This window comes from Notolabrus celidotus, chromosome 18 (assembly GCF_009762535.1).
Source record: "Notolabrus celidotus isolate fNotCel1 chromosome 18, fNotCel1.pri, whole genome shotgun sequence".
Classification (NCBI taxonomy): domain Eukaryota; kingdom Metazoa; phylum Chordata; class Actinopteri; order Labriformes; family Labridae; genus Notolabrus; species Notolabrus celidotus.
In genome coordinates, this window is record NC_048289.1 from 15,885,238 (window position 1) to 15,909,600 (window position 24,363).

Here is a 24,363-nt window from a genome sequence, read left to right on the forward strand (position 1 = left end):
GCTATGACGACAAAGAGCTGGAAGGTCTGCTACCTGAAATCCATCATTGGACAGGTGTTATTCCAAGCAGGCAACCTGTTGAGCTGGCAAAGTGGTATGCTTTCTGCAGGACCAATCAGTGAAGGGTTCTTATCCTTAAGCTGGGGGTTAATCCCCACAAAAGGCATGTGCACTGCGACAGCTGCTCCTTGTCGTGGCTCATAACTGACGCACACCTCAGCTTCATGGTTAGCGTTTATTTATTCTGTATTCCCAATTTACAAACTGAAAACTAGTTTTTGCTCTGTTAGGGAGTAAGCATTAGTGCTAGAGTCATTTTGACCTGGGGTTTAAAACATTTCAAGAACATACAGAAACACACAACTTTAAATGAGTCAAGCTACATTTCTCACTGTTTGTATTCATGATTATTTTATTAACTCAACTTCTGTACAACAATAAACAGATGCTTGCTACAATTAGTAAAAAACTATTTCCCATGCATAATAAATTAGACTGATTTGCATTTTACAGGATTATTTTGAGTTGACAACATGAGGCAAAGGTTCAATCAAAAGCACTGACTCCATCTCTGTTATGAATGATTGAATGTACAGTAAACAATAAGTGCAGGACGCATAAAAAACAAACAGCATAAAAAAAAATCTTAATGCTTATTATAAATGTTGTTTCATCTTTACAAACCAACACAAATACAAGGACTATTTATTTCTCAGACAAAAAAGAATATAATTAATAAACATATATATATAAATATACAACGGCAGGTAATACTTGTCGTTGTCAGCAAGGTTAACCTGTGTGGAAAAAAGACCAGAGTGTTACAATGAGTGGGATGGTTGAGAGAAGTACAGCTAACAGGAAAAGGAGTCTTACCTTGATAGCCACCATTCCCAAAGAAGCCATTCAAGTCATATTTGCCATTCTTTGCTCCTGTCAACAGAAATAAAAATATTAAACTTCAAGAGCAAAACTTTGTAACCTTCTTGATACACTTTTTATCTGCACAGATTGAGCAAACAAGATATAGCATGCTCATTAATGAGCTTTAAAGGTGCTGCCAGGCACATTTTTTTTACCCGAGGCCAGGCTAACTGTTTTCCTTTTTCTGGTCATTATGCTAAGCTAATCTTAACAATTATTTGCTGTGACTTAACAGTAACTGTACAGACAAAGCAACGATGTTATAAACTGCAATTCATCGAGAATCCACTTTAGGCTGGTTGCAGAAACACCGGAAACCACATAGACATGAATGGGAAAAAGATGATCTTTGCAACATTAATAAACATGTTTACAGCCTGGTTCAAAAAACAGCTTGGCTCTACTTAGCTGATTTCTCTATCGGCACACACTGTAAGGGGGGTGAATTTTTTTCTAACGCGACGGTTCAGAAGATATTAGGATTACAAGTTTTTGCCCAAATAAGGACATGACTGACTTGACTCCTGATCAGGAACACATAGCTGTTGGCTAGGAGGCTCAAACTCCACCCCTTTACGTCACACTCTGCCTGGTTGAATTCCGCATTTCCAATATGGCTGCCGCCGTCGATTGGCATCAAAACAGCGCTCAGGAACAGATGAGTGACATCACGGAAACTACGTCCATATTTTATACAGGCTATGGTAAAGACATGGGAGGAATATTGATCTTCTCATTCAACTCTCAGCAGTGAGCTTTTCCAAAAAAACTTTATCTTTGAAGCAGCACAATCCTTGTGTAGCAACTTAAGCAAACGGGAAATGTAAACAGCACTAATGTGTTTAAAGGCAACATAAAAAGCTTTTACCCAGGAGACCACTCTCTGTTGTCAAAACACATATGTTAATTGCATATTTGAAGTGACACCTAATTGTTTAGCCTTACTTAGGGGCGTGTCCAGACTTTATTTGGACCCAACTGGGGCCTGACTCATGCAGAGGGGGGCATGAAGTATGTGCACATACTCATAAATGAACAGCATTTCTTTCCCCTCTCTATCTTCACTAAACTAACGTTAAAGTATCATACAGATTTTATATTCTACTAACTTAATAATAACTTAATACCTTTTAAAAATTAGCACAACAGAGTGGCAACAGATCAATATAATAAGCTTTTACTTTAAGTGACTTGTAAGAATGATGCTAGCCAAGAGTTACAAACAAAAGTACCGACAAAATTACTTGTTTAATGAAATCAATGTGTGAACTATTTTTATACAATTAAAAGTACAAACAAAAGTAAATGTGCAACATTTAGATACAAAGAAAGCCACCAGCAGCCTTACAACATGATCCATATAGTTGGAACTGACCATCCCATTCTCTCTTAACACTATGCTGGAGTCTTTTAGGTGACAGTACTTAAACCCTACCTGGCTTGCTTTGTTGGTGAAAATGCAGTTTGAGATGCTGCTGGATGTGTATCTGACGTGGGAGCTGCTGTTGATCATCAGGTTGTTCAGGCACCTGAACCTCGCCCTGCGTTTCTGTGGAAGGTGCGGAGTCAAAGGCGAGGCTGGTAGTTCCTACAGGATCAGGTAAGTCCTCAACATTCAGTCCGGTTAAAACATCAGGTGTGAAGGAGGACTCCACAGGCAGATAGGATGGAGCAGAGGGGTAAGCCAGGGTGGGGCCGGGAGTAGGGACTGCTGGGAAATTCACAACTGGAGGGACAGAAGAAAAGAAGGTTGTTAGTGAACGGTTAATGTAAATGAAACATATACACACAGTTATTCTTTTTGAATGAATCTGTGTTCTTAGTTTTACCTTCTGGCTGCACTTGACCATTTATATAGCCCACGTTTTCTTAAAGAGACAAACATTCAAACATTAACTGAATGTAGTGATGCCAAAAGAGAAACAAACATGCAGAAATATACTGACCATATCTATCAATGGACATCCCCTCGCCTTCAACTGCAACTCCTGGAGTAGGTACCTCTCCTTTCACTGAGAGATAGGAGGAGAAAAAGAAAAGATAAGAAGAGGAACATTTTTAGCGCTATTGTATGGAAGCCTTAAGTAGCCGTGCATTTTCACATCTACAGTGGGGCAAAAAAGTATTTAGTCAGCCACTGATTTTGCAAGTTCTCCCACTTAGAAAGATGAGAGAGGTCTGTAATTTTCATCAGAGGTACACTTCAACTATGAGAGACAAAATGAGAAAAAAAATCCAGGAAATCACATTGTAGGATTTTTAAAGAATTTATTTGTAAATTATGGTGGAAAATAAGTATTTGGTCATCCACAAACAAGCAAGATTTCTGGCTCTCACAGACCTGTAACTTCTTCTTTAAGAAGCTCTTCTGTCCTCCACTCGTTACCTGTATTAATGGCACCTGTTTGAACTCGTTATCTGTATAAAAGACACCTGTCCACAGCCTCAAACAGCCAGAGTCTAAACTCAACCATGGCCAAGACCAAAGAGCTGTCGAAGGACACCAGGAAGAAGATTGTGGACCTGCACCAGGCTGGGAAGAGTGAATCTACAATAGGCAAGCAGGTTGGTGTGAATAACTCAACTGTGGGAGCAATTGTAAGAAAATGGAAGACATACAAGATCATTGATAATCTTCCTCGATCTGGGGCCCCACGCAAGATCTCATCCCGTGGGGTCAAAATGATCATGAGAACGGTGAGCAAAAATCCCAGAACTACACGGAGGGACCTGATGAATGACCTGCAGAGAGCTGGGACCAAAGTAACAAAGGCTACCATCAGTAACACACTACGCCGAGAGGGACTCAAATCCTGCAGCGCCAGGCTTGTCCCCCTGCTTAAGCCAGTACAAGTCCAGGCCCGTCTGAAGTTTGCCAGAGAGCATATGGATGATCCAGAAGAGGATTGGGAGAAAATCATGTGGTCAGATGAAACCAAAATAGAACTTTTTGGTAAAAACTCAACTCGTCGTGTTTGGAGGAAGAAGAATGCTGAGTTGCATACCAAGAACACCATACCTACTGTGAAGCATGGGGGTGGAAACCTCATGCTTTGGGGCTGTTTTTCTTCAAAGGGGACAGGATGACTGATCCGTGTTAAGGGAAGAATGAACGGGGCCATGTATCATGAGATTTTAAGCCAAAACCTCCTTCCATCAGTGAGAGCATTGAAGATGGAACGTGGCTTGGCCTTCCAGCATGACAATGATCCCAAACACACCGCTCGGGCAACGAAGGAGTGGCTCCGTAAAAAGCATTTCAACGTCCTGGAGTGGCCTAGCCAGTCTCCAGACCTCAACCCCGTAGAATATTTTTGGAGGGAGTTGAAAGGCCGTGTTGCCCAGCGACAGCCCCAAAACATCTCTGCTCTAGAGGAGATCTGCATGGAGGAATGTGCCCAAATACCAGCTACAGTGTGTGCAAACCTGGTGAAGACTTACAGGAAACGTTTCACCTCTGTCGTTGCCAACAAAGGTTATGTTACAAAGTATTGAGTTGAACTTTTGTTATTGACCAAATACTTATTTTCCACCATAATTCACAGATAAATGTGAAAAAAAGTGTACCTCTGATGAAAATTACAGACCTCTCTCATCTTTCTAAGTGGGAGAACTTGCAAAATCAGTGGCTGACTAAATACTTTTTTGCCCCACTGTATTTATTTTGCTTTCTCCTGATAGGTTAATTTCAGTTGTGTTATCTAAAGTTCTCTCAAATGAACCAAGATCATGAGAAAACAGTCACTAATGAGGAAAGCAAGTAAATAAAATGCATTGATGCATGTCCTCTTTGAGCTTCCATACCATACTTGTGCAACTTACAGAAGGATTTCCTGGCTGAATCTGGCTCCACAGGCAGGGGCTCATATGACAAACCAGCTGTCTCTGTTTGAGACAAAATTTTGATTCATGCATTGTTTTTTTTTTTTTTTTGTTTGTTTTACATTTATAACCCAACTGATCAAGCAATATGGGACAATAAACACCATGAGTACCATATTCTCCACCAGGTATGGCTTCGGGTGCAGCTTCAAGAGGTTGTGACTGGTATGGTCCTTGGTTACCTGCTGAGAGGTGAAGATAAGATACTCAGTAAAAATAAGTTCTTAACACAAAGGGACAAAATGTTGGTATGAGAATAAATGAAAGACACTGCACCGTATTTCATCGAAGATTTCGCCTGACCCTGAAAACCGAGAGCTTGAGGTGCGTATGGAACTTCACCACCACCTTTGCAACCACACAGAGATGACATGTTAAACTAATGAGCACACAAATGAGAATTAGAAGACTGTTGTCATGTTTGATAAATCTCACCATAACTGCCTGTTAATTTTCCATTCTGTCCAAGTCCAAGAGGTGTAGGCTGATACTGTGCTGCAGCTGGTGCTGTAAGAAAATTTTAAATTCATAAAAACGCACATCTGCATGATTATGTATTTCAACAGAAACCAGCCAATAGTTTCTCATCTTAGACTTAAACTGCTGATGTAGCAAAGTGTAACCTGTTTTATTTTTCATATTCACACTTTCATGGTTTAATCATGGCTGCATAGTAAATATGAAGCCACTACCAGGAGTCAGCTAACTTAGCTTAGCATTAGAAAAACACAATAAATCTCTTGAGGTACATACGTGTTGTTTGCTAAACTCTTACTGTGTTGAGAGCTGTAACAAACGAGACATGGCATGTTAATCAGCCAGGCTCGCTGGTTCTCTTTGTTTCCAGTTTATGCTAAGCTGGCTTGGTAATCTGTTCCTAGTAGCTTAAAAGTAAACATTCAGAAACACTGAGGAGACTTTTCCACTACTACAAGTATCTATTTTTGTATTACCATATTGGCCACTGGATTTAGTTTCAGGGCTCAGTCTTGCTGGGTGAGCTTCATAGGGCATTCTTCCATAACCTGTAGAGGAGTTTGGAAAACAGTTAAGGGTTTGGTACTGACGAGAAAATCCCTTATAAGAAACTGGAGATTATTTACCATATTTGCCGGCTGTATGTCCATTACTTCCATGACCAAGAAGCTGCCCACCATTAGAGAGTCCACCATATGCTGAGAGAGAAGGAGGGGAAACAGATGCTTGTACAGCTTTCAGTAATCCTTTCAGAGTCAAGTTGAAACGTGTTAAAATATCTTGATTGTCTTCTGCAGTGAATGCAACAATATCAGCGAAAAAAAACCTTCATGACTCATCATACTGACCATATTTTCCTGATGCAGGATTCCCTCCCATGCCGGCACCCTGACCACCTACACGAATGTTGAGAAAGAACATCATTAATTTCTCTTTACAGATAACAAAAATAGGTTCATCTTTGGTTAGCTTCCATCTTGGGGGCTCTTTTCCAAACATTAAACTCTGCTTGTTTTTAAGACTTAAAACAAATGACTCACCATATTTTCCAGACGATTTGCCGTTACCAGCAGGTTGATAGGGGCCTCCACCATATCCTGAAAAAAAAAAAAAAAAAGTTGTTGTAGTTCTTTGTGATAGTTATGAGGAGACACGTTGGTTCAATCAACACACATGCACGAAGATTAGATGAACATGCACTTCAACCCTCCTGTTATATTCACTTCTCAGGAACAGCAATAATGTTCCTGGGTCAATTTGACCCGGGGCATATTTAGTTATCCAAAAGTGTCAGAACCCCAAAAAATCCCAATAAACATTTTTTTAATCTCATTATTAACTCCATTACTGACCATTTAAATCAATATTTAGAGCAATGGTGTTCTTTAATTCTCCCAGATCATGGTTCAATGAGGATAACTCACTTGTTTTTCATGAATATTCATGTTAAAACTTAGTAAAATGTTGGTAGGACTCCCTTGCAAAGAATCTTGATATGTTTTGCCCCTCCTGTGCTGAGTGTCCCCTCAGTGTGGATGGGGTTTGCCCACAGGGACAGAGAAGGTGGGGTGAAACATGTCACACAGTTGCAAAGAAACAAATAGTATTGGACACTTCTGACTCCTTTTAGGGTCCACTTTGACTGCCAGGTCAAATTGACCCACGAACAGTATCTGTGTAATATAAACATGCAGGGGGGGTTGCAAATATGTGAAAGTGAACTATTTTTATTTTGTATGTTGATTACGCTAATAACGCCAAGCTGAAGAAGTTTCATACCGATTTTTTTAAAAACTATTTTTAAATTCTTTTTAAATTTTGAAAGGGGTCAATCTGACCCGGAACAAAACAGGAAGGTTAAAATAAGTCCTACATGAAAGGACAGGGTGTCATAGTATCAGACATACCATAACTTCCACCACCGTTTGTCCCTCTACTGAGCGGCTGCCCACCAAACTGCAACCCACCAATGCCTGAAATAGAGCGACCAATCAGTGAGCAGAGATCAAAGTTGGCTGGCAAATAGATGCTGATGAGAAATTCACATACTTTGAGGAGGTTTCAGATTAAATGAGAGTTATACTTTAAACTTGTGAAGCCTTAAAATAACTCTTTGTCCTTTCCAAGCTACATTTTAAAACAGAGGAGCACTCACCATACTTAGCGTTTGATTTCTTTGCACCCATTCCCAGGGGCTGACCTACGTTATGCAAGCCACCCATCCCTGAAACATTACAGAAAGATTTGTCTGCATTAATAATGTTTGAGTTCAGGTTATATTGCATATAAGTGTGGTTTCTTGGAGTGATTTTCTAAACAGGGCTCTCCTGTGTTTTGCTCTAAAGAATAAAGACAGATTAAAGAGATTTCGTTATACATACCACCATACATGCTGCCACTTTTTCCACCTGGACCGAAGCCAGCAGACTGAGGCTCCAACTGACTCATTCCTGTGTGAGTACACAAGCAATGTTTATGCATTATGCATTACAGTGACGCAAACACACTGACCGACCTGCAAACTAGACCTGAGAGATTTTCTAATGAGCTCAAAATGTGTTGATTATCAGGATTATGAATTCCAGCCTCTCTTATCTTTGTATGTCTGTTTAAAAACACTCAACATGTCAAATAATGTAATGTCAATAATAGTTTTACCCCTATCTTGCAAAGGGTAAGACTATCACTGATGTTTGGTTACTGTAGCTGTGTAGTTTTCTCCCCCACAAGTAGATTATACTCTGGATTATCCTTCTTACTGGATAATCTCACTTTTCACTTGTGCTTAAGTCATATTTTTACATCCTCTTACCATCTAGTCCAGCAGGAATCACTGGGGCTCCACTATAAGGACTTTGCTTGGCACCTGAGGAATGAGCAGGAAAGCGGACAATAGTTCATTATTTGTACTCACCCGATCTGAAAGTTATTTTTAGCCCAACTTGCAAGCCATGACATACCTGATTTACCATTAGCAGTAGATGCACCTTGCCCAAGACCTGGAAAAAAATACAGTTGACTTCAATTGTGAGTCACATAGAATGAAACTGTTGTAAACAAAAAAATTTTTTTATTAAACACTCCATAAATTAGCATAATGGTTCTTACTGGCTAAATCTGGCTGCACACCGGCACCATAGCCATTCCCATATCCTGAAAACAAGAAATCATGAACTTCTTTAGGTCCTTGAATTTGATCTTGTATGCGACAATGTTACAATGTTACACTGTTACAATGTAATTTAGCAGACGCTTTTATCCAAAGTGACATACATACGAGAACAAGAATAACACAAGCAAAAATCTAGACAAGAGGAAACACGGTCAGTGAGAGTAACAAAGTGCTTCAAGTCCATTTGGATGCAGGTACTGCCAAGCAGTGTAAAGGCAATGCACAAAAGTTAATAAAGAATTTTTTTTTTACTATATTTTTTTGTAAAATAAGGAACATCTACAATGAAGCAACCAAAGAATTTAAGACCTTCTATTATCATCATCAACAATTAACTTGTCATCACCACAATAATGACCAAAGTACCAAGTGCTGGGTCACTCAAGAGCTGAACACAGATTCCCAGAGTAGAGCAGGACAGTGCGAGTCAACTGTAGCTGGAAGACATGGTCTTCCACTGGGGACAACAGTGGAGAACAGTCTAGCTAAGTGCGTAGTGCTTCCTAAAGAGCTGGGTCTTTAGCTGTCTTTTGAAAGTAGAGAGGGACTCTGCAGATCGAATGGAGTTGGACAATTCATTCCACAATTTAGGGACAACAGAAGAGAAGAGTCGAGCTAGTGATTTTGAGGCCTTGTGTGCTGGAGGCACTAGGTGCTTTTCAGAGGCTGAGCGTAGCGAGCAAGAGGGGCAGTAGACCTGGATGAGGGGTTCCAGGTAAACTGGAACGGTTTTGGTTACCGCTTTGTAAGTGATGATTAGAGTTTTGTATATGATGCAAGCTGCAACTGGAAGCCAGTGTAGCGAAATGAGCAGGGGAGTGACATGAGCTGTCTTAGGCTGGTTGAAGACCAGACATGCTGCTGGGTTCTGGATCATTTGCAGAGGTTTAACTGTGCATGCAGGGAGGCCTGCCAGTAGGGAGTTGCAGTAGTCAATGCGTGACATTACAAGAGCCTGAACCAGGAACTGTGTTGCATGTTCTGTCAGGTAGGTAGGTATGCTGAGCTAATAGGCCTCCATTTGTAGTTAATTAAATCCTCTCTGGATTCAGCTTTTAAACAAGGTTAGTGTACGCCTGCTTCACCCTGACCTGCATACTCTGAGAAAAAGACATATTTTAATCTAAACTCGTTATATATAGGATTTGTACTGTAATTGTTTTGTTAGTCCTGTGTTAGTCCTAGTCTAATGCTCTTTCTGAGGTTTCTTTTATTTTTCCTTAACAGAGATTACTTACTCATATTGGGTCAAAGAACAAAGTCTGTGGAATGATTTCGAAACCCTCTTACGCAAATTCTGATGTCTGATTCAGGGTTTTGAGATAACTATTGACTGCACATAGTAGACTGTATGTAACTATTCAAACATTCCTCAGAGAATGTGCTGTAGATCTCCCTTTAATCCGTTTACATGTTGAATGATGTGAAATGTTTCAAGCATTTCTTTTATAAACTCACCTCCATGAGGATTTCCATTTCCATATCCAGCTCCTAGGTATGCTCCTTGTCCATAACCTTATAGCGTACACAACAAAATGAAGTGAAAAAACACTCCACACTTGAAAACATAATTAACATCATGACCCATGGGGATTAATTATCTTCAGCTAAGGAGCACTCACTTGGTATCTGAGGTTTCCCTGCATAAGGATAACCAAGTCCTGCAGACACAACAGAAAAGTACCATGAAACCATAGAACCATGAACACGTTAATTGCTATGCTTTTTTTTTTTTTTTTTTTTTACATCATTAGGAAACATTACCAGCTCCATATCCATTGTTCAGTCCAGGGGCAGTGGAGCCTCCTGCTCCGTAACCTTTGGATAAACAAAGTTTGGTTGAGATGAATATAGTGTTTACTATTAAGTTGAAATCACAGCAAAGGAGAGTATGAGTACAAAAACGTTCTGCATAGTTATATATGAATGAAGAATAACTCCATGGCATTACAAATCAGCAAACAGAATTACAATAGCGACAGGATATACAGTAATGTGTTATCTCTTATACAGTATTTGCCAGCCCTAATGCAGAGGCCATCGTGTACCTCTTCAAACTGTGTTAGCACAGGTTCAAGAAATGTTTGGCATCAAAAGAAAATAATATGTATATATTTTTTGTGGCATGTTTGCCTTTATGGATAGGACAGCTGAAGAGAGACAGGAAATGTGGGGAGCAGAGAGAGGGGGAAGACATGCAGTAAATGGTCGAGGCTGGAATCGAACCTGCGACCTCTGTGAGGAGGATTATTGCCTCTGTATGTGGGGCGCTTAGAACACTAGGCCACCAGCGCCCCAGAAAATAAAAAATGTTGTAATGCTCATGCATTTCACGGAATACATGCACAATAATGTTTTATGAAGCTCCTTACTTGGTTTGTTTGCTTTGGCTCCTCCTCCATTTAAATACCCCCCTGCACTCGCACCATACCCTAGATAAGGACAATATCAAAAACATTAAAAAAAAGAATCATCATTCATGAAAAAATCATTACCAACTGCACAATAATAAAATTCAAAATATGTGACATCAAGTACCATTGGGTTTAGAACCATATCCATTGGGAACACCAGCTCCTGCTCCATAACCTCAAAAGAAATTCAAAAATCTCTTCAATGATAAATATTAAAGAAACAGGTGATTTTGATCTCTGCAGAGCATGTTGTGTTGTGACATCAACAGATTCACTGGAGTACCTTTGGTGTTTGTGCCAGCAGAAGCTCCCGCACCGCCATTATAACCTTAAATGAGGAAACAACATACACAGTGAGTTTTTTTCATCTGATTTGTAACATGTAATCAGTTGTTTGATATGAAGTTTGACCCTTTTAAAATAGTCTATATAACAACTTAAAATCAATCAATCAATAAACAGTATTGATTTCATAGGAATCATCTCGAGACACTTTCCAAAAAGAGCAGGTCTAGGCTCTCTGTTATATAAAACCATAGATGTTTCTAGACCATTTTTTGGGAGTGCTGAAGCACCTCTAAATTGAATCCCAGCACCCCTAAAATTAGAGAGATTTTTAATTTTTGTGACTGTATGTCCTTTTTAACAAGCTAGAAAAGTTTCAAAACCATACAGTACTTGGTTGAAATGTAAGTATGTGTATGTTGAGGAGCTGCTGTAGCAAAATGAGTTGTCTTTCCCCAGAAATTAGTGTTACCATATGTTTCTTTTATGATTCCAATCCATTCCTCTTTTGCTGTGGCTCAGCATTTAAATAACCTTTATCAGATTTGGTGGTTTTGTCACAAACTTTTCCCAAAAAATGTTATACTTTTCTTTCACAAATGTGGGAATGAAATTGCATTAAAATGTACAAAACAGTGAAATTTATCTTGCCTGGCTCAGCACCCCTTAACATCCAATCCAAGAATCACCCCTGTATAAAACTATCCCAGTTATGCTTAATGCTTTCTAAAAGCATATATATTAATATGCACATTAAACCTTTGAAGCTTTTCAGATCAGTTTAGCTGTTTCACAGTGGTTTAAATGCAGACTCATTGCCAGTGTTAAAATATATTAATCTCATTTTACCAGGTCGAGGTATCTTCATCCATTGTCCATTAGGCACCCCCGATGGTCCACAGTCTAGGGCAACAGTGTAAAGATTGTTGACCAGCATAAATTCAAAATTCATTGCAAAACACACAATTATGCAAATATCCTGACTGAGTTTTCCAAGTACAATTCAGCAGTCAGTTTATCTATTGATCAGAAGAAAGAGAATCATGTTTACCAGGGTTTGCTGGTTTAGCTCCCTGTCCCTTGGACATGGTAGGTACTCCTCCATTCTCTGAAAATCAGAGGGACAGGTTAGCCTTGATCAGAGTTTGGCTGGACATGTTCATTAAGTAATTTCCTTTTAAGTGTTACACACAGTTACACATAGCTGAACAACAATAAAGGAAGAAAAATAAGTAGTTTAAACTTTGTACCTCATGCACTGAATGAATCATATTAACACTTTAAATAATGTCAACAACAGAGAAAGTTACATACGGTACACTTTAAACCAAGGAGTGAACACAATTTGTTGATTCTCAACTTGTTTCAAGTGTAAAAAGAATACTTTGACATTTTGGGAAATTGCTTTCTCTCAAATTTAACCCAGCTAGAAGATTCATACTTCGTCCGTAAAGAAGAGACTTTTAGCTTAGCTTAGCATAATGACTGATAAAGGAGTTGTACAACACACAGAAACACAGAAAAAAAGGCTAATTTCCCAAAATGTTGCTTTAAAAGCGACAAACTTGATTCTCTTAATATGAATGTTTGGACAGGGTTTCAACAAGAAAACATAAAAACAAGTCTGATTACAGTTATCTGTAATTATCTGAGACAAAAACATGCGACACAGACACAAACAGAATGTCATCACACAAATAACAATACAACAATTATAAACATGAGCACAGGCTAGGATTCACTCTGAGGTAATACTTCCATTATTATTACTCCTATAATCTAACATGTACGTGAAAAATGTAACTACATTTTCCCTCTTGGGCCTTGATAGTGTGTAAATATGAATATTCAGAATGTATTTAAGATGACTGAAGTATTACAGAGGCTGAATCCTAGCCTTTTAACACTGAAACATCACAACTCCTGCAGTGTGAGACCCTTAAACTGAACAGACCCAGGGTTAGGACAAACACCGAACTCAGTCAACATTTACCCATGCAGCAAGGCACTATTAAAATCATCCTGATCCTAATTTTTATTACCAGTTGCCCCTGTTTCTCCTGTAGATTGACCTTTGACCCCAGGTCTGTAAGGTCCTGCCTGAGGCTTACTCTTGATGTTTGTTTCCTCTGGTGTAACCTCAGACACATCCACAGCCAGCGCTTCTTCAGGGGCGATGCTATCTGTATTTGTAGCTGACACTGTTTCAGGGACAGCTTTGGTTTTCAAGGTGCTTTCAGGAGCAGCGTCCCCTTCACTGTCACTGTCCCCTTCAACAAGAACATCTGTCTCTGCACCTTTTTGCTCAGGCACAGCATCCCCAGTCACATAACCTAGAGGTCATACATTTCATCAACATTTAGAGGAACATGTCATGAGTTTTATTACTACTATTCTTGCCTCACACAAAAAAAAACAAACTACAGGATAATAGTAACACCACATCTATTCATGTGGTAAACATGACATCTGCAGAAAACAGAATCAAAAGCAACAACACTTCACTGACAAACATAATGTAAGCTAGAAGCTGCATGAACAAAAATTAAAAAGCAGTTCACAGAAAACTGAAAACAGTTGTTGTTTTCTGAAAAAAGATGTTTGAATTAAAAGAAACAAAAAAAAACACTATCATAAAAAATAAATTCTTGTAATTATGTCTTTTGTGTCATATTGACACCCCGCCAAGTGGCTAGAACACTAGTTTTGGTTATTATGCTAATGTGGCTGGTTAAGCCTCCTGTTATGTTGGGGGTCAAATTGACCCTTTTTAAAGTCTATTATAGGTAATATATGCCTTCCAAACCAGCTAAATGCAGCATAAAAATATTGGCAGTTGTGTGTTAATTTATCAACATCACTTCATGAAAATAAAAAAGTGTAAAATAAAATAAACAACAATCTATGTCATATAAAACTATTGTATTTGTATTTAGGGCTTTCCAATGTACATTAAAAAGTGAAAATGTTTCATTAAAATGAAAAACAAGTGAGTTATCCTCATTGAATCATGATCTGTGAGAATTAAAGAACACCAATGGACTGAATATTGATTTAAACGGTTAGAAATTGAGTTAAATTAGATTTAAAAAAATGAGCATTGGGATTTGTTTGGGTTCTGACACTTTTGTATAATTGAATATGCACCGGGTCAAATTGACCCAGGAACATTATTGCTGTTCCAGAGAAATGAACATAACAGGAGGGTTAAACGACATGGATATTTATATCTTGGATCCTGTCCAGCATTCCTAGCGCTGCTAGGAATTGCTACTTTTTTCTATGCTGCACAAACGTTACACAGAAGTGACAGCTTGCACATTAACATAGAGTAGTATTCAGACACTCCAGTGGTTTTTGAAAAGGTAACCTAACTTGTGTCAGGGGTGGCATGTAGTATGTGCACACAAACACACAAATCAATAGCATCTATTTACTGCCTTTCTGACAACCCTGCCACCAGGCAACTCAATGGCTGTGTTGCAGGGGGCGTGTCCTGGCTGGGGGTCATCAGCTGGATGAGCTACACCTGGACATGGTGTACCCTGGTTATAAAAGATCTCCTGTCTGCCTCATTCTTTCTCTGACTCACTGGCTGACTTTGCTTAATTCTTTAAACACTCAATAAGAATACACACAAGCAAAGTCACAGATGAATGAACTAAGACAGCACTTATTGGCAACACCTAATAATAATAATAATAATAATAATAATAATAATAATAATAATAATAATAATAATAATAATAATAACTTATGTAACATTGACAATAAATGTAGTCTTGACAGTTTGCTATAGTCTGTTTATAGACTCATTCCTCTACGCATCCTAATGAACTATTATGCAGAGTATTTTTCTACAGATTAAAGTACTAAAAACAGGTGATGTGCTGCATCAGAGACCTGTTGCAACACAGCCCAAATATTTGATGTTAATACAAGTTTAAAGAGTACAATTTTCTCATCAAAGAACATAAGAAAGTTAGAAATATTTGTTTTTTGATATGAAAAACAAACACAGAATGTCTAATTAAGAGGAAGGATTGTCTAACAGTCTATCAGGTTTTGGGTACTTGCCTTCAGGGACGACTGCTTTTGGCTCTGGTGCTGCTGGGTCAGTCTGGGGATCCACTGGCGCAGGTCCAGATGTTACTATCTTAGGACCTTTGGGTGCTGCTTCAGGCGTGGCTTCAGGTGCAGGCTCTGTGTAAAGAGGAATCACTGGTGCTGGTTCTTGTGTAGCCAGAGGGATCAGTGGTGCGTATTTGTAGCTTTTCCCCTGAGGCACAGGTGAGGGCAGCATCTGATGTTTGTCTTGTGTCACCATCACTAAGATACCGCTGGTGGGCTCAGGGGGGACGGGTGCTGCATCCTGAGTTATTGCTTGTTGAGGGGCAACTTCCTCCTCTGGTGCAGCACTCGGCTGCTCAGGAGAGAGAACTTCACCTTTGAGGCCCTTTCCATTGGTCGCACCTGCATTCTTTAAACCTTTCCCATAAGGCATCATGCCGTAACCTGGACAAACAGAGAAATGTGGGAGAAACAAACGCAATTTTAATAGAACAACACTTGATATAATGAAGATACATGTGACACAGAATACATGGATATACAGGAACATTTACCAGTATTAGCAACCTTGGCCAACTGTCCATTAGGTACACCAGCAGGTCCACCATAGCCTATAAAACACAACATTTTAATGCAAAAGAATGCTTCTAAATCAAAATCAACTTTTTTGCTGACTCATTCCTTCTTTAAGTTTCTACATTCTTGCAAATGTAGCATTTTGTTGTACATCTGCGGCAAAATTCTCACCATTTCCGAGTGATTTAGCCCCTTCCCCTGGCGACACTGCTCCAACTCCTTTGTTATTCTGAGGTTTTGAGCCTGTGCTTGGAACACCGAATCCTGCAAACAACAGTGTCAAAATGTAAGGTGTGATTGAAGATCTGTTTTTGAGTTTCCAAACTAATTCTGACATTTCAAAGCTTAAACAAACCATTGAGCGGTCCTCCATATCCACCGAGTGCAGCACCATTTCCAATTCCATGACCTTGAAAAGAAATAGAATAAGAAGTAAGCAACACTGGTAAATAAAAATGAAACAAAGTAATATTCAATAGACATATGGGGAGTTATTTCTATTTGCATATTTATTATATGAACTAAAAAAATCAATTAATCAATTAAAGGGCAATTCTGTAATCTTTTCTTTTTAATCTTTTCTTTTTACCATTGGGTTTGGCTCCATTTCCTTTGGATGCTCCAGCTCCAGCTCCAGCTCCAGCTCCATAACCTTGGGTCAAAGTTACATTACATGAATATAACGTTTCACTGAAGACTGAGGAAGATTTACACGCTCTAAGTTTAAACAGTTACCATTGGGTTTTGCTCCATATCCATTAGAGAAAGCTCCATTTCCATAACCTTGGGATTAAACAAATTAATTAAACAAACATCGGTATCATATGTGTGTCAAACATTATTTTGTGAGATATTTACATTATGGTATGTGACACTGTAACCAGGGTGAGTCTGGACTTGTGTTAATTGGATGGCATAAACTATAACTGTGTTATCTACTTAAAGATACCTAAAATACAGATGTTACACTCCTGTATATAATTGTAGCTTTAAAAGTAACAAAAAAAAAGAAAAGGAAAATATAATCATTCTTAAATTCTGCTGAACTCTTGAAGGTCTCAAAAAGAAGGTGTGTCCACAGCTACAATTTTAAGTACCTGAAAAACTGCAAGAAAACTCCTGCGCACTGTTCAACTGTTACTGGCAATGTTTCCATACCCAAATGTTGCAAATAAATGTATTTTTAGCAATAAAACATGGGTGCAGGAATTTTACACACATTTTCAGAAAGGAAAACTATTGGAAGCCTGTTTCAACATAGTCCTAATTGTTGATTTTAACAAAGACGATCAGAGACAAGGATTTTGGAGGGTGCCACCCCCGTAGACACGCCTCTGACTTTTAGTGATACCTTGTTGGGGTCTTATTGCGCCTCCTCTGCTGGCTCCATATCCTGAAACACATTAATGAAAGGAAAAAGTGAACTTTACTTTTTGATGGAGATGTTGACAAAACAAACAGCATTTTAATCAAAATATGTCTTTAAAAAAGTGACAATCTTACCGTTGGGATTGGCTCCATAACCATTTGGCAAACTGCCATAACCTAAAAAAAAAAGAAAAAAAAGATCTCAAACAGTTAAATCAGAGTTTGTCTGACAACATTGACTCAACCAATTTGCCTCAAGTAACTTACCATTAGCACACATTTATTGGGATTTTGAAATAACTAGCTGCAAAGGCTGGATGTAGCTTTAAAAAGCCAAGAAAATTACAAAAAAAGAGGGATCAAAGCTGACAAGACTGGAAAAACAATATTATACTTGGATCCGATAATTATTAAAGCATGTGGTTTGTTTTTATTTTTGCACCCCCTTTGACACCATACCTCTCAGTTGATCTTGTACATTCTTGAGTAGTGACCCCTGACTTACCATCTTATTCTGCTTCCTCTAACAGTGAAATGTTTTACTCAATGGGAGTCAGTCTTGTCACTGATGGTTTCATTTGCTTTTGAAACTCATAAAAGGGCATCATTATTAATTTCATTAGTTTCATAGCAGGTTAAAAGCTCCTCACAGGAGCATTAAAGAGCAAGCATTTTCCATACTCATTCACCTGGTGTTGTTTGCTTTGTAGCTCCACTACTGGGGTATCCATAACCTGAATAGTTTCACAAACAACATGAGTATTAGACTTATGCTGTAAATGGAAATAGAAAATTATAAAAAAAAAAAACCCATGAATTGCAGGTTGACCCACCATTTGTTGAAGCTCCATTCCCATTAGGAGCTCTGGCTCCCGCATAACCTTCATGATTCACAACACAGGGATTTTAGATGATTTTAAAAGAGGCCTGTCACATTTTGAAGCATGTAATATATGATAAATTAAGTATTAATTAGAGCTTCACCATTGTTTTTTGCACCTTGTCCATTGGAGGCACCGGCTGCAGCACCATAGCCTGAAATGTCATCCACTGTCAAGAGGTTTTGCAGAAGAATATGAAAGTATGAATATAACCAGACTCAGGGATGTACCTTGCTTTGGTCCTTTCATTCCTCCATTTCCAAACCGAGGTCCCAGACCCAAACCAGCACTCCCAAAACCACCATTGTAGCCTAGAAGTACCACACACACACACACACACACACACACACACACACACACACACACACACACACACACACACACACACACACACACACACACACACACACACACACACACACACACACACACACAAATATTAGTACAGAACATTTAATTTTCTTTCAAACTCCTGTAAGCACTGATAATCCAGACTGACTTATGTATGACTCACCTCCCATTGGCCGGGCTCCATGACCATTGTAACCATTACCGCCATATCCTGGAGAAATAAATACGCTATTGTTTGTGGGTTTGTGGTGTATTAGGTGGCTGAATGAGTACAGTGTCATCATTTTCACACACCTTGGTTTCTTGCAAGCTGTGGAACACCCAGACTTCCCATCCCCATTCCTTGGCCTTAAATCACACACACACACACACACACACACACACACACACACACACACACACACACACACACACACACACACACACACACACACACACACACAATATTATATAAGAGTTAATACCTATTATTTAACTGACAGCAATGTGGCAGACGCTGAGTTACCTGCTCCATAAGGTTGTCGTCCATAGGCTTTCATTGCTTTGCTCCCCCCTGCCCCATGTCCTGTTACACACAAAGACATGTATAAGTCACATAAACAAAGAGACAAACATGTGTTGTGTAATATAAACTCTAAACGTATCATGCAGCCAGTTCCAGTGTAAACAGTTTACAACAATGTTACCATTTGGTCCTGCTCCATTGTTGCTTGACGGGCCAGCTGCAGCTCCTTGACCTTAAAACATGTGACACCATTTACATTTCAGTTATCAAAATATGTGTTTTAAAGTTCAGGTGTTGCAGGACTTACCATTTGTTTTAACTCCATTTCCATTGGGCCGACCAGATCCAGCACCATAGCCTAGAGTGGAAAGAGGATTTGAACTCAGTGCAGCATGTTACTGACCCTACAAGACCAGACTCTAAATATTAAGAATTATCCAGACAATGGCTTTAGATACCATCTACTCTCTTTTATACATGGCCGGTATCCATAAGAAGATATTTTGATAACAATGCAGAGTCCCCTTACTTAAATAAGGCCTCTAGCATTTGGACCAATCCCAAGCTAAATATTGACACAAAGGTATTTATTTGGAAGGAGTGAGTAGAAAGAGGTGTCCTCATATTAGAAAATATGTATTATGCTGATACAATTAAATCATTCAACGATCTAAAACAACAATATGATTTACCCCAAATGCAATTCTGGAGATATCTCCAACTACAACATTTGTTGCAAAAGCTCTTTGGGTCAAGTATACAGTCTCCAAAGTCAGCGGATAAGTTAAATAAAATTATAAAGGTATTGGGGGAAGGTCATGAAGCCGCTAAATATTATAGGATGCTCATGGATTATGGAGGAGTTAACATTGTCACATCCCTTAAAATTTCCTGTGAAAGAGATTTAGGGGTACCATATGATAAGCAGGAGTGGCTTAAGATTGTCAGTAATTTTCGAATAGTGTCAAGGGATCTGAGGGTGAGGCTTATCCAATTTAAAATTCTGCATCGGTTTTATTGGACCCCAAGTAGGCTCTTTAGACTTGGCTTAAAGGATTCGCCTACTTGCTGGAAGTGTGGCGTAGGTGAAGGAACCCTGGTACATGTACTTTGGTCGTGCCCCATGAATAATCAGTACTGGAGGAAGATTCATTGTAACATTGTTAATGTTGTAAAAAGGCAATTATTACTGTGTCCTAAGCTCTACATTTTTGGAGTTTCTACAGTGTTATCTGCTTTTTAAAAACCACTGATCGAATGGATACAAACTGCTATTATGACTGGACGACAGATTATCCTCAGGAATTGGAAGACCCTGGGAGAACCTTCTTTTTTGAACTGCTTGACTGAACTGGGCACAGTAGCTGCATACGAAAGGATGTCTTATAGGATGCAGGAGAGAACAGAAATATATCTTCTGAAGTGGGCCATGTATCTTGATGGGATTAACAGGCCAGAATGAAGATCCAGTGTGAAAATTAGAAATGGTTTTGTATTGTTTTTTTATTTTTATGTCAATTGGATCTTATTATTTATTATGTTCCTTTATGCTAAGCCACTGTAGAAGATAGCACCTGCTGAACCCTTTAAGGTTAAGGTTTTGTGTGTGGGTGGGGTAGGGTAGGGTTTATTTGTAACAAACAGATGTGTGTCATATATTACCGCTGTTGTGTTTTTCTAAAATAAAAGTTGAAAGTCATAAAAAAAACAAAAAAAACAATGCTATAGAGTCTACACTACCATTGCCTTTGGTTCCATGTCCATTTTGTGCACCTGCTGCTGCACCATTACCTGTAAATACAGATCACATAAAACATTTTCCAACTCTTCCTTGACTACAGATTTATCTATCATGAAAACATAACGTTTTTCAATTTTGTCATTAAAATAGAGCTAATGCATGTTAAACCCAAACCTAATATTTGATCCAACAAAACACATTTGAATACCGTTGCCTTTAGTTGCTTGTCCACCATATCCACCCGCCTGTGCACCATAGCCTGCCAGATGAAGAACATTCAAACTGTGTTGTTGCTCAGAGTGTGTGCTAGTGTGTTTATGCGTGTTCTTATTAGAACACAGTTTTCATACCATTGCCTTTCATTTGTTGTCCATTGGTCGGGCCAGCTTGGACACCATATCCTTTAACAGAGATAACAGTGCATCTTTTTTAAGGCAAATTGTTAGGATGGATTACAGCAAAGTATAACTTTTGTTTTCATACCATTGCCTTTAATTTTGCCACATAAACAAAGAGACAAACATGTGTTGTGTAATATAAACTCTAAACATATCATGCAGCCAGTTCCATTGTAAACAGTTCACATGTGTTACCATTTGGTCCTGCTCCATTGTAGCTTGATGGGCCGGCTGCAGCTCCTTGACCTTAAAACATGTGACACAATTTACATTTTTTTGCTGACCCTACAAGACCAGACTCTAAATATTAAGAACTATCCAGACAATGGCTTTAGATACTATCTACTCTCTTTTATATTCGGCCGGTATCCATAAGAAGATATTTTGATAACAATGCTATAGAGTCTACACTACCGTTGCCTTTGGTTCCATGTCCATTTTGTGCACCTGCTGCTGCGCCATTACCTGCAAATATAGATCACATAAAACGTTTTCCAACTCTTCCTTGACTACAGATTTATCTATCATGAAAACATAAAGTTTTTCAATTTTGTCATTAAAATAGAGCTAATGCATGTTAAACCCAAACCTAATATTTGATCCAACAAAACACATTTGAATACCGTTGCCTTTAGTTGCTTGTCCACCATATCCACCCGCCTGTGCACCATAGCCTGCCAGATGAAGAACATTCAAACTGTGTTGTTGCTCAGAGTGTGTGCTAGTGTGTTTATGCGTGTTCTTATTAGAACACAGTTTTCATACCATTGCCTTTCATTTGTTGTCCATTGGTCGGGCCAGCTTGGACACCATATCCTTTAACAGAGATAACAGTGCATCTTTTAAGGCAAATAATTGTTAGGATAGACTACAGCAAAGTATAACTAACAAAGTATAGTTTTTAAAGTATCAACAGCCCTCCTAGATCAGAATGTATCAAAACTTTTAAATCCAAAACCTATGGCTTCAGACATTTCAGAGCAGTATTACCATTGCCTTTCATAGTGTTTATGCATGTTCTTATTAGAACATTGTTTTCATACCATTGCCTTTCATTTGTTGTCCATTGGTTGGGCCAGCTTGGACACCATATCCTTTAACAAAGACAACAATACATCTTTTTTAGGCAAATCATCATTAAAAAAAATATATATTATTATTATTATTATTATTATTATTATTATTATTATTATTATTATAATAATAATAATAATAATAATAATAATAATAATAATAATAACAATAGTACATGTTATTTATAAAGCGCTTTTCTAAAAACTCAAAGTCGCTGCACAAAAGATAGAACATCATATAAAACAACAGAATAATAAAAACAAATAGGTGGGTTTTGGTGAGTGATTTGAAGATGAAAAGGTTGGGGCAGTTTCAAATGTTAAGTGATAAGGCGTTCCAGAGGGTGGGGGCGGCGACAGAGAAAGCTCTGTCCCCCCCAGGTTCGGTGCTTGGTGTCAGGTGGTAGGGAGAGGAGGTGGGCGTTGGAGGATCAGAGGTTACGGGAGGGGGTGTGGTGGTGGAACAGGTTGGTGAGGTAAGAGGGGGCCTGGTTATGGAGTGCTTTGTGGGTGAGGAGGAGGATTTTAAAATGTATGCGTTGTTTGATAGGGAGCCAGTGGAGATTTTGGAGGACAGGGATGACGTGGTCACAGGAGCAGGTATGGGTGCAGAGTTCTGGATATATTGTTGAGTTGTTTTGATGGAAGGCCGTAGAAGATGCATTAAGATGAATTAGAGCAAAGTATAACTTTTTTTTTTTCATACCATTGCCTTTCATTTGTTGTCCATTGGTCGGGCCAGCTTGGACACCATATCCTTTAACAGAGATAACAGTGCATCTTTTTTAAGGCTAATAATTGTTAGGATAGACTACAGCAAAGTATAACCAACAAAGTATAGTTTTTAAAGCATCAACAGCCCTCCTAGATCAGAATGTATCAAAACTTTTAAATCCAAAACCTATGGCCTCAGACATTTCACAGCAGTATTACCATTGCCTTTCATTCCAAGTCCACCTGCTGCAGCACCATTACCTGCAACCAGACCACATTTTTCATCACATTGTATTCAGAGCAAACAAATGAAAATAATTCCTTTCCCTTATAATGGTTTCTCACCATTGGGTTTGGCTCCATTCCTCTGTCCAGCTGCAGCACCGTAACCTAAGAGCCAATAAGAGAAACACAATGAGGCTCATGTGGTGTGTTTGAGTAGTTCTTTGAAATACAGCATCAATGTTAAATAACCTCAAATAACCTCACTACTCTTTGGTAACAACGTTATTTTCACACAGCAGATGGAATTTCCCAAATGGCTCCTCCAGAAATCAGACAGATGTGATTCATCTTTTTGGATAATACATCGTCAGATCAACATACCATTGCCTTTAGTTCTCTGTCCGCTGTATCCACCAGCTTGTGCACCATAACCTAGAACATACAAATTAAAACTGAACATTATTTCTGCTCATGTCTTGTGTATGTGTGTGTGAGTGTACTAATGTTCTAAATAAGGACACATACCATTTCCTTTCATTTGTTGACCATTGGTCTGGCCAGCTTGAGCTCCATATCCTGCAACAGAGATAACATTAAATAACCACTGAGTTGAATCCAGATAATTCTACTATAGATACAAACTGCTAGAAAAGTTCATGCAACATTTACCATTTGATTTAGCTCCATTTCCATTTGGTAAAAATGTTGAATGTCCTCCTGGATTACAAACAATGAATGAGGAGAAACTTTAGTTAAGAACAGTGATTGTGCAGAGTTCAAACACTTGACATTAAACTGTGTAGTTAAAATATGCTGTGAGCTATAAAACATGTTGCTATCTTTGTATGAGGGAATGAAAAATGATTAAGATCCACTTTAGGATGGTTTGGATGAGCATTACTTGTTTCTAGTGGTGAAAAGATGCTAAAGTTTAGCATTTGCTGCCATCTGTTGGTTTCATTTCATATTGAAAAGTAAAATATGTCCACATTGGAAAATGTACCCTGCTGTTTGCCAGCTTGTCCACCGGCTCCACCTGCTGTTGCTCCATAGCCTTAAAAAAGAAGATTGAAAAACATCCATCAGCATTCACAATAGAATTAGAATTAGAATTAGAACCAGCTTTATTGTCGTTGTGCAAGTACAATGAAATTTCATCTGACTTCTCTCAGTTTAGATACAAATAAAATAAGATAAAATAAAATAGAAGATAAATATAAATATATATGTATCTATAGAAAAATGTGCAAATGAAAAAATGTACAAATATTAATAGAAAATTGCCAGAACAGTGCAAACAGTGCAA

General features: G+C 38.6%; 1 protein-coding gene across 1 annotated transcript; it reads right to left on the bottom strand.

The window, feature by feature from the left end:
• Positions 1–394: 394 nt before the first annotated feature.
• cmn (calymmin) lies at positions 395–23,616 on the bottom strand. Its single transcript, XM_034707848.1, has 56 exons — positions 23,583–23,616; positions 23,439–23,489; positions 23,178–23,222; positions 23,052–23,093; positions 22,825–22,875; positions 21,811–21,861; positions 21,669–21,719; positions 21,460–21,510; positions 21,241–21,291; positions 20,998–21,048; positions 20,856–20,906; positions 20,647–20,697; positions 19,214–19,264; positions 19,088–19,138; positions 18,907–18,966; positions 18,696–18,749; positions 18,565–18,612; positions 18,281–18,361; positions 18,154–18,204; positions 18,003–18,050; positions 17,859–17,903; positions 17,305–17,346; positions 17,153–17,194; positions 16,537–16,584; positions 16,391–16,453; positions 16,157–16,210; positions 15,973–16,065; positions 15,780–15,836; positions 15,232–15,669; positions 12,206–12,262; positions 12,004–12,057; positions 11,153–11,197; positions 10,994–11,044; positions 10,828–10,887; positions 10,220–10,273; positions 10,078–10,116; positions 9,914–9,970; positions 8,392–8,436; positions 8,244–8,282; positions 8,096–8,149; positions 7,665–7,733; positions 7,439–7,507; positions 7,191–7,256; positions 6,324–6,380; positions 6,132–6,179; positions 5,910–5,981; positions 5,760–5,831; positions 5,242–5,313; positions 5,083–5,154; positions 4,920–4,991; positions 4,747–4,809; positions 2,871–2,936; positions 2,754–2,792; positions 2,360–2,650; positions 877–933; positions 395–797 (listed from the first exon to the last, which is right to left on the bottom strand). The coding sequence occupies exons 1-56, from the start codon at positions 23,593–23,595 to the stop codon at positions 793–795; spliced, it is 3,630 nt and encodes a 1,209-aa protein (XP_034563739.1). The 5' UTR covers positions 23,596–23,616; the 3' UTR covers positions 395–792.
• Between the last annotated feature and the right edge of the window lie 747 nt (positions 23,617–24,363).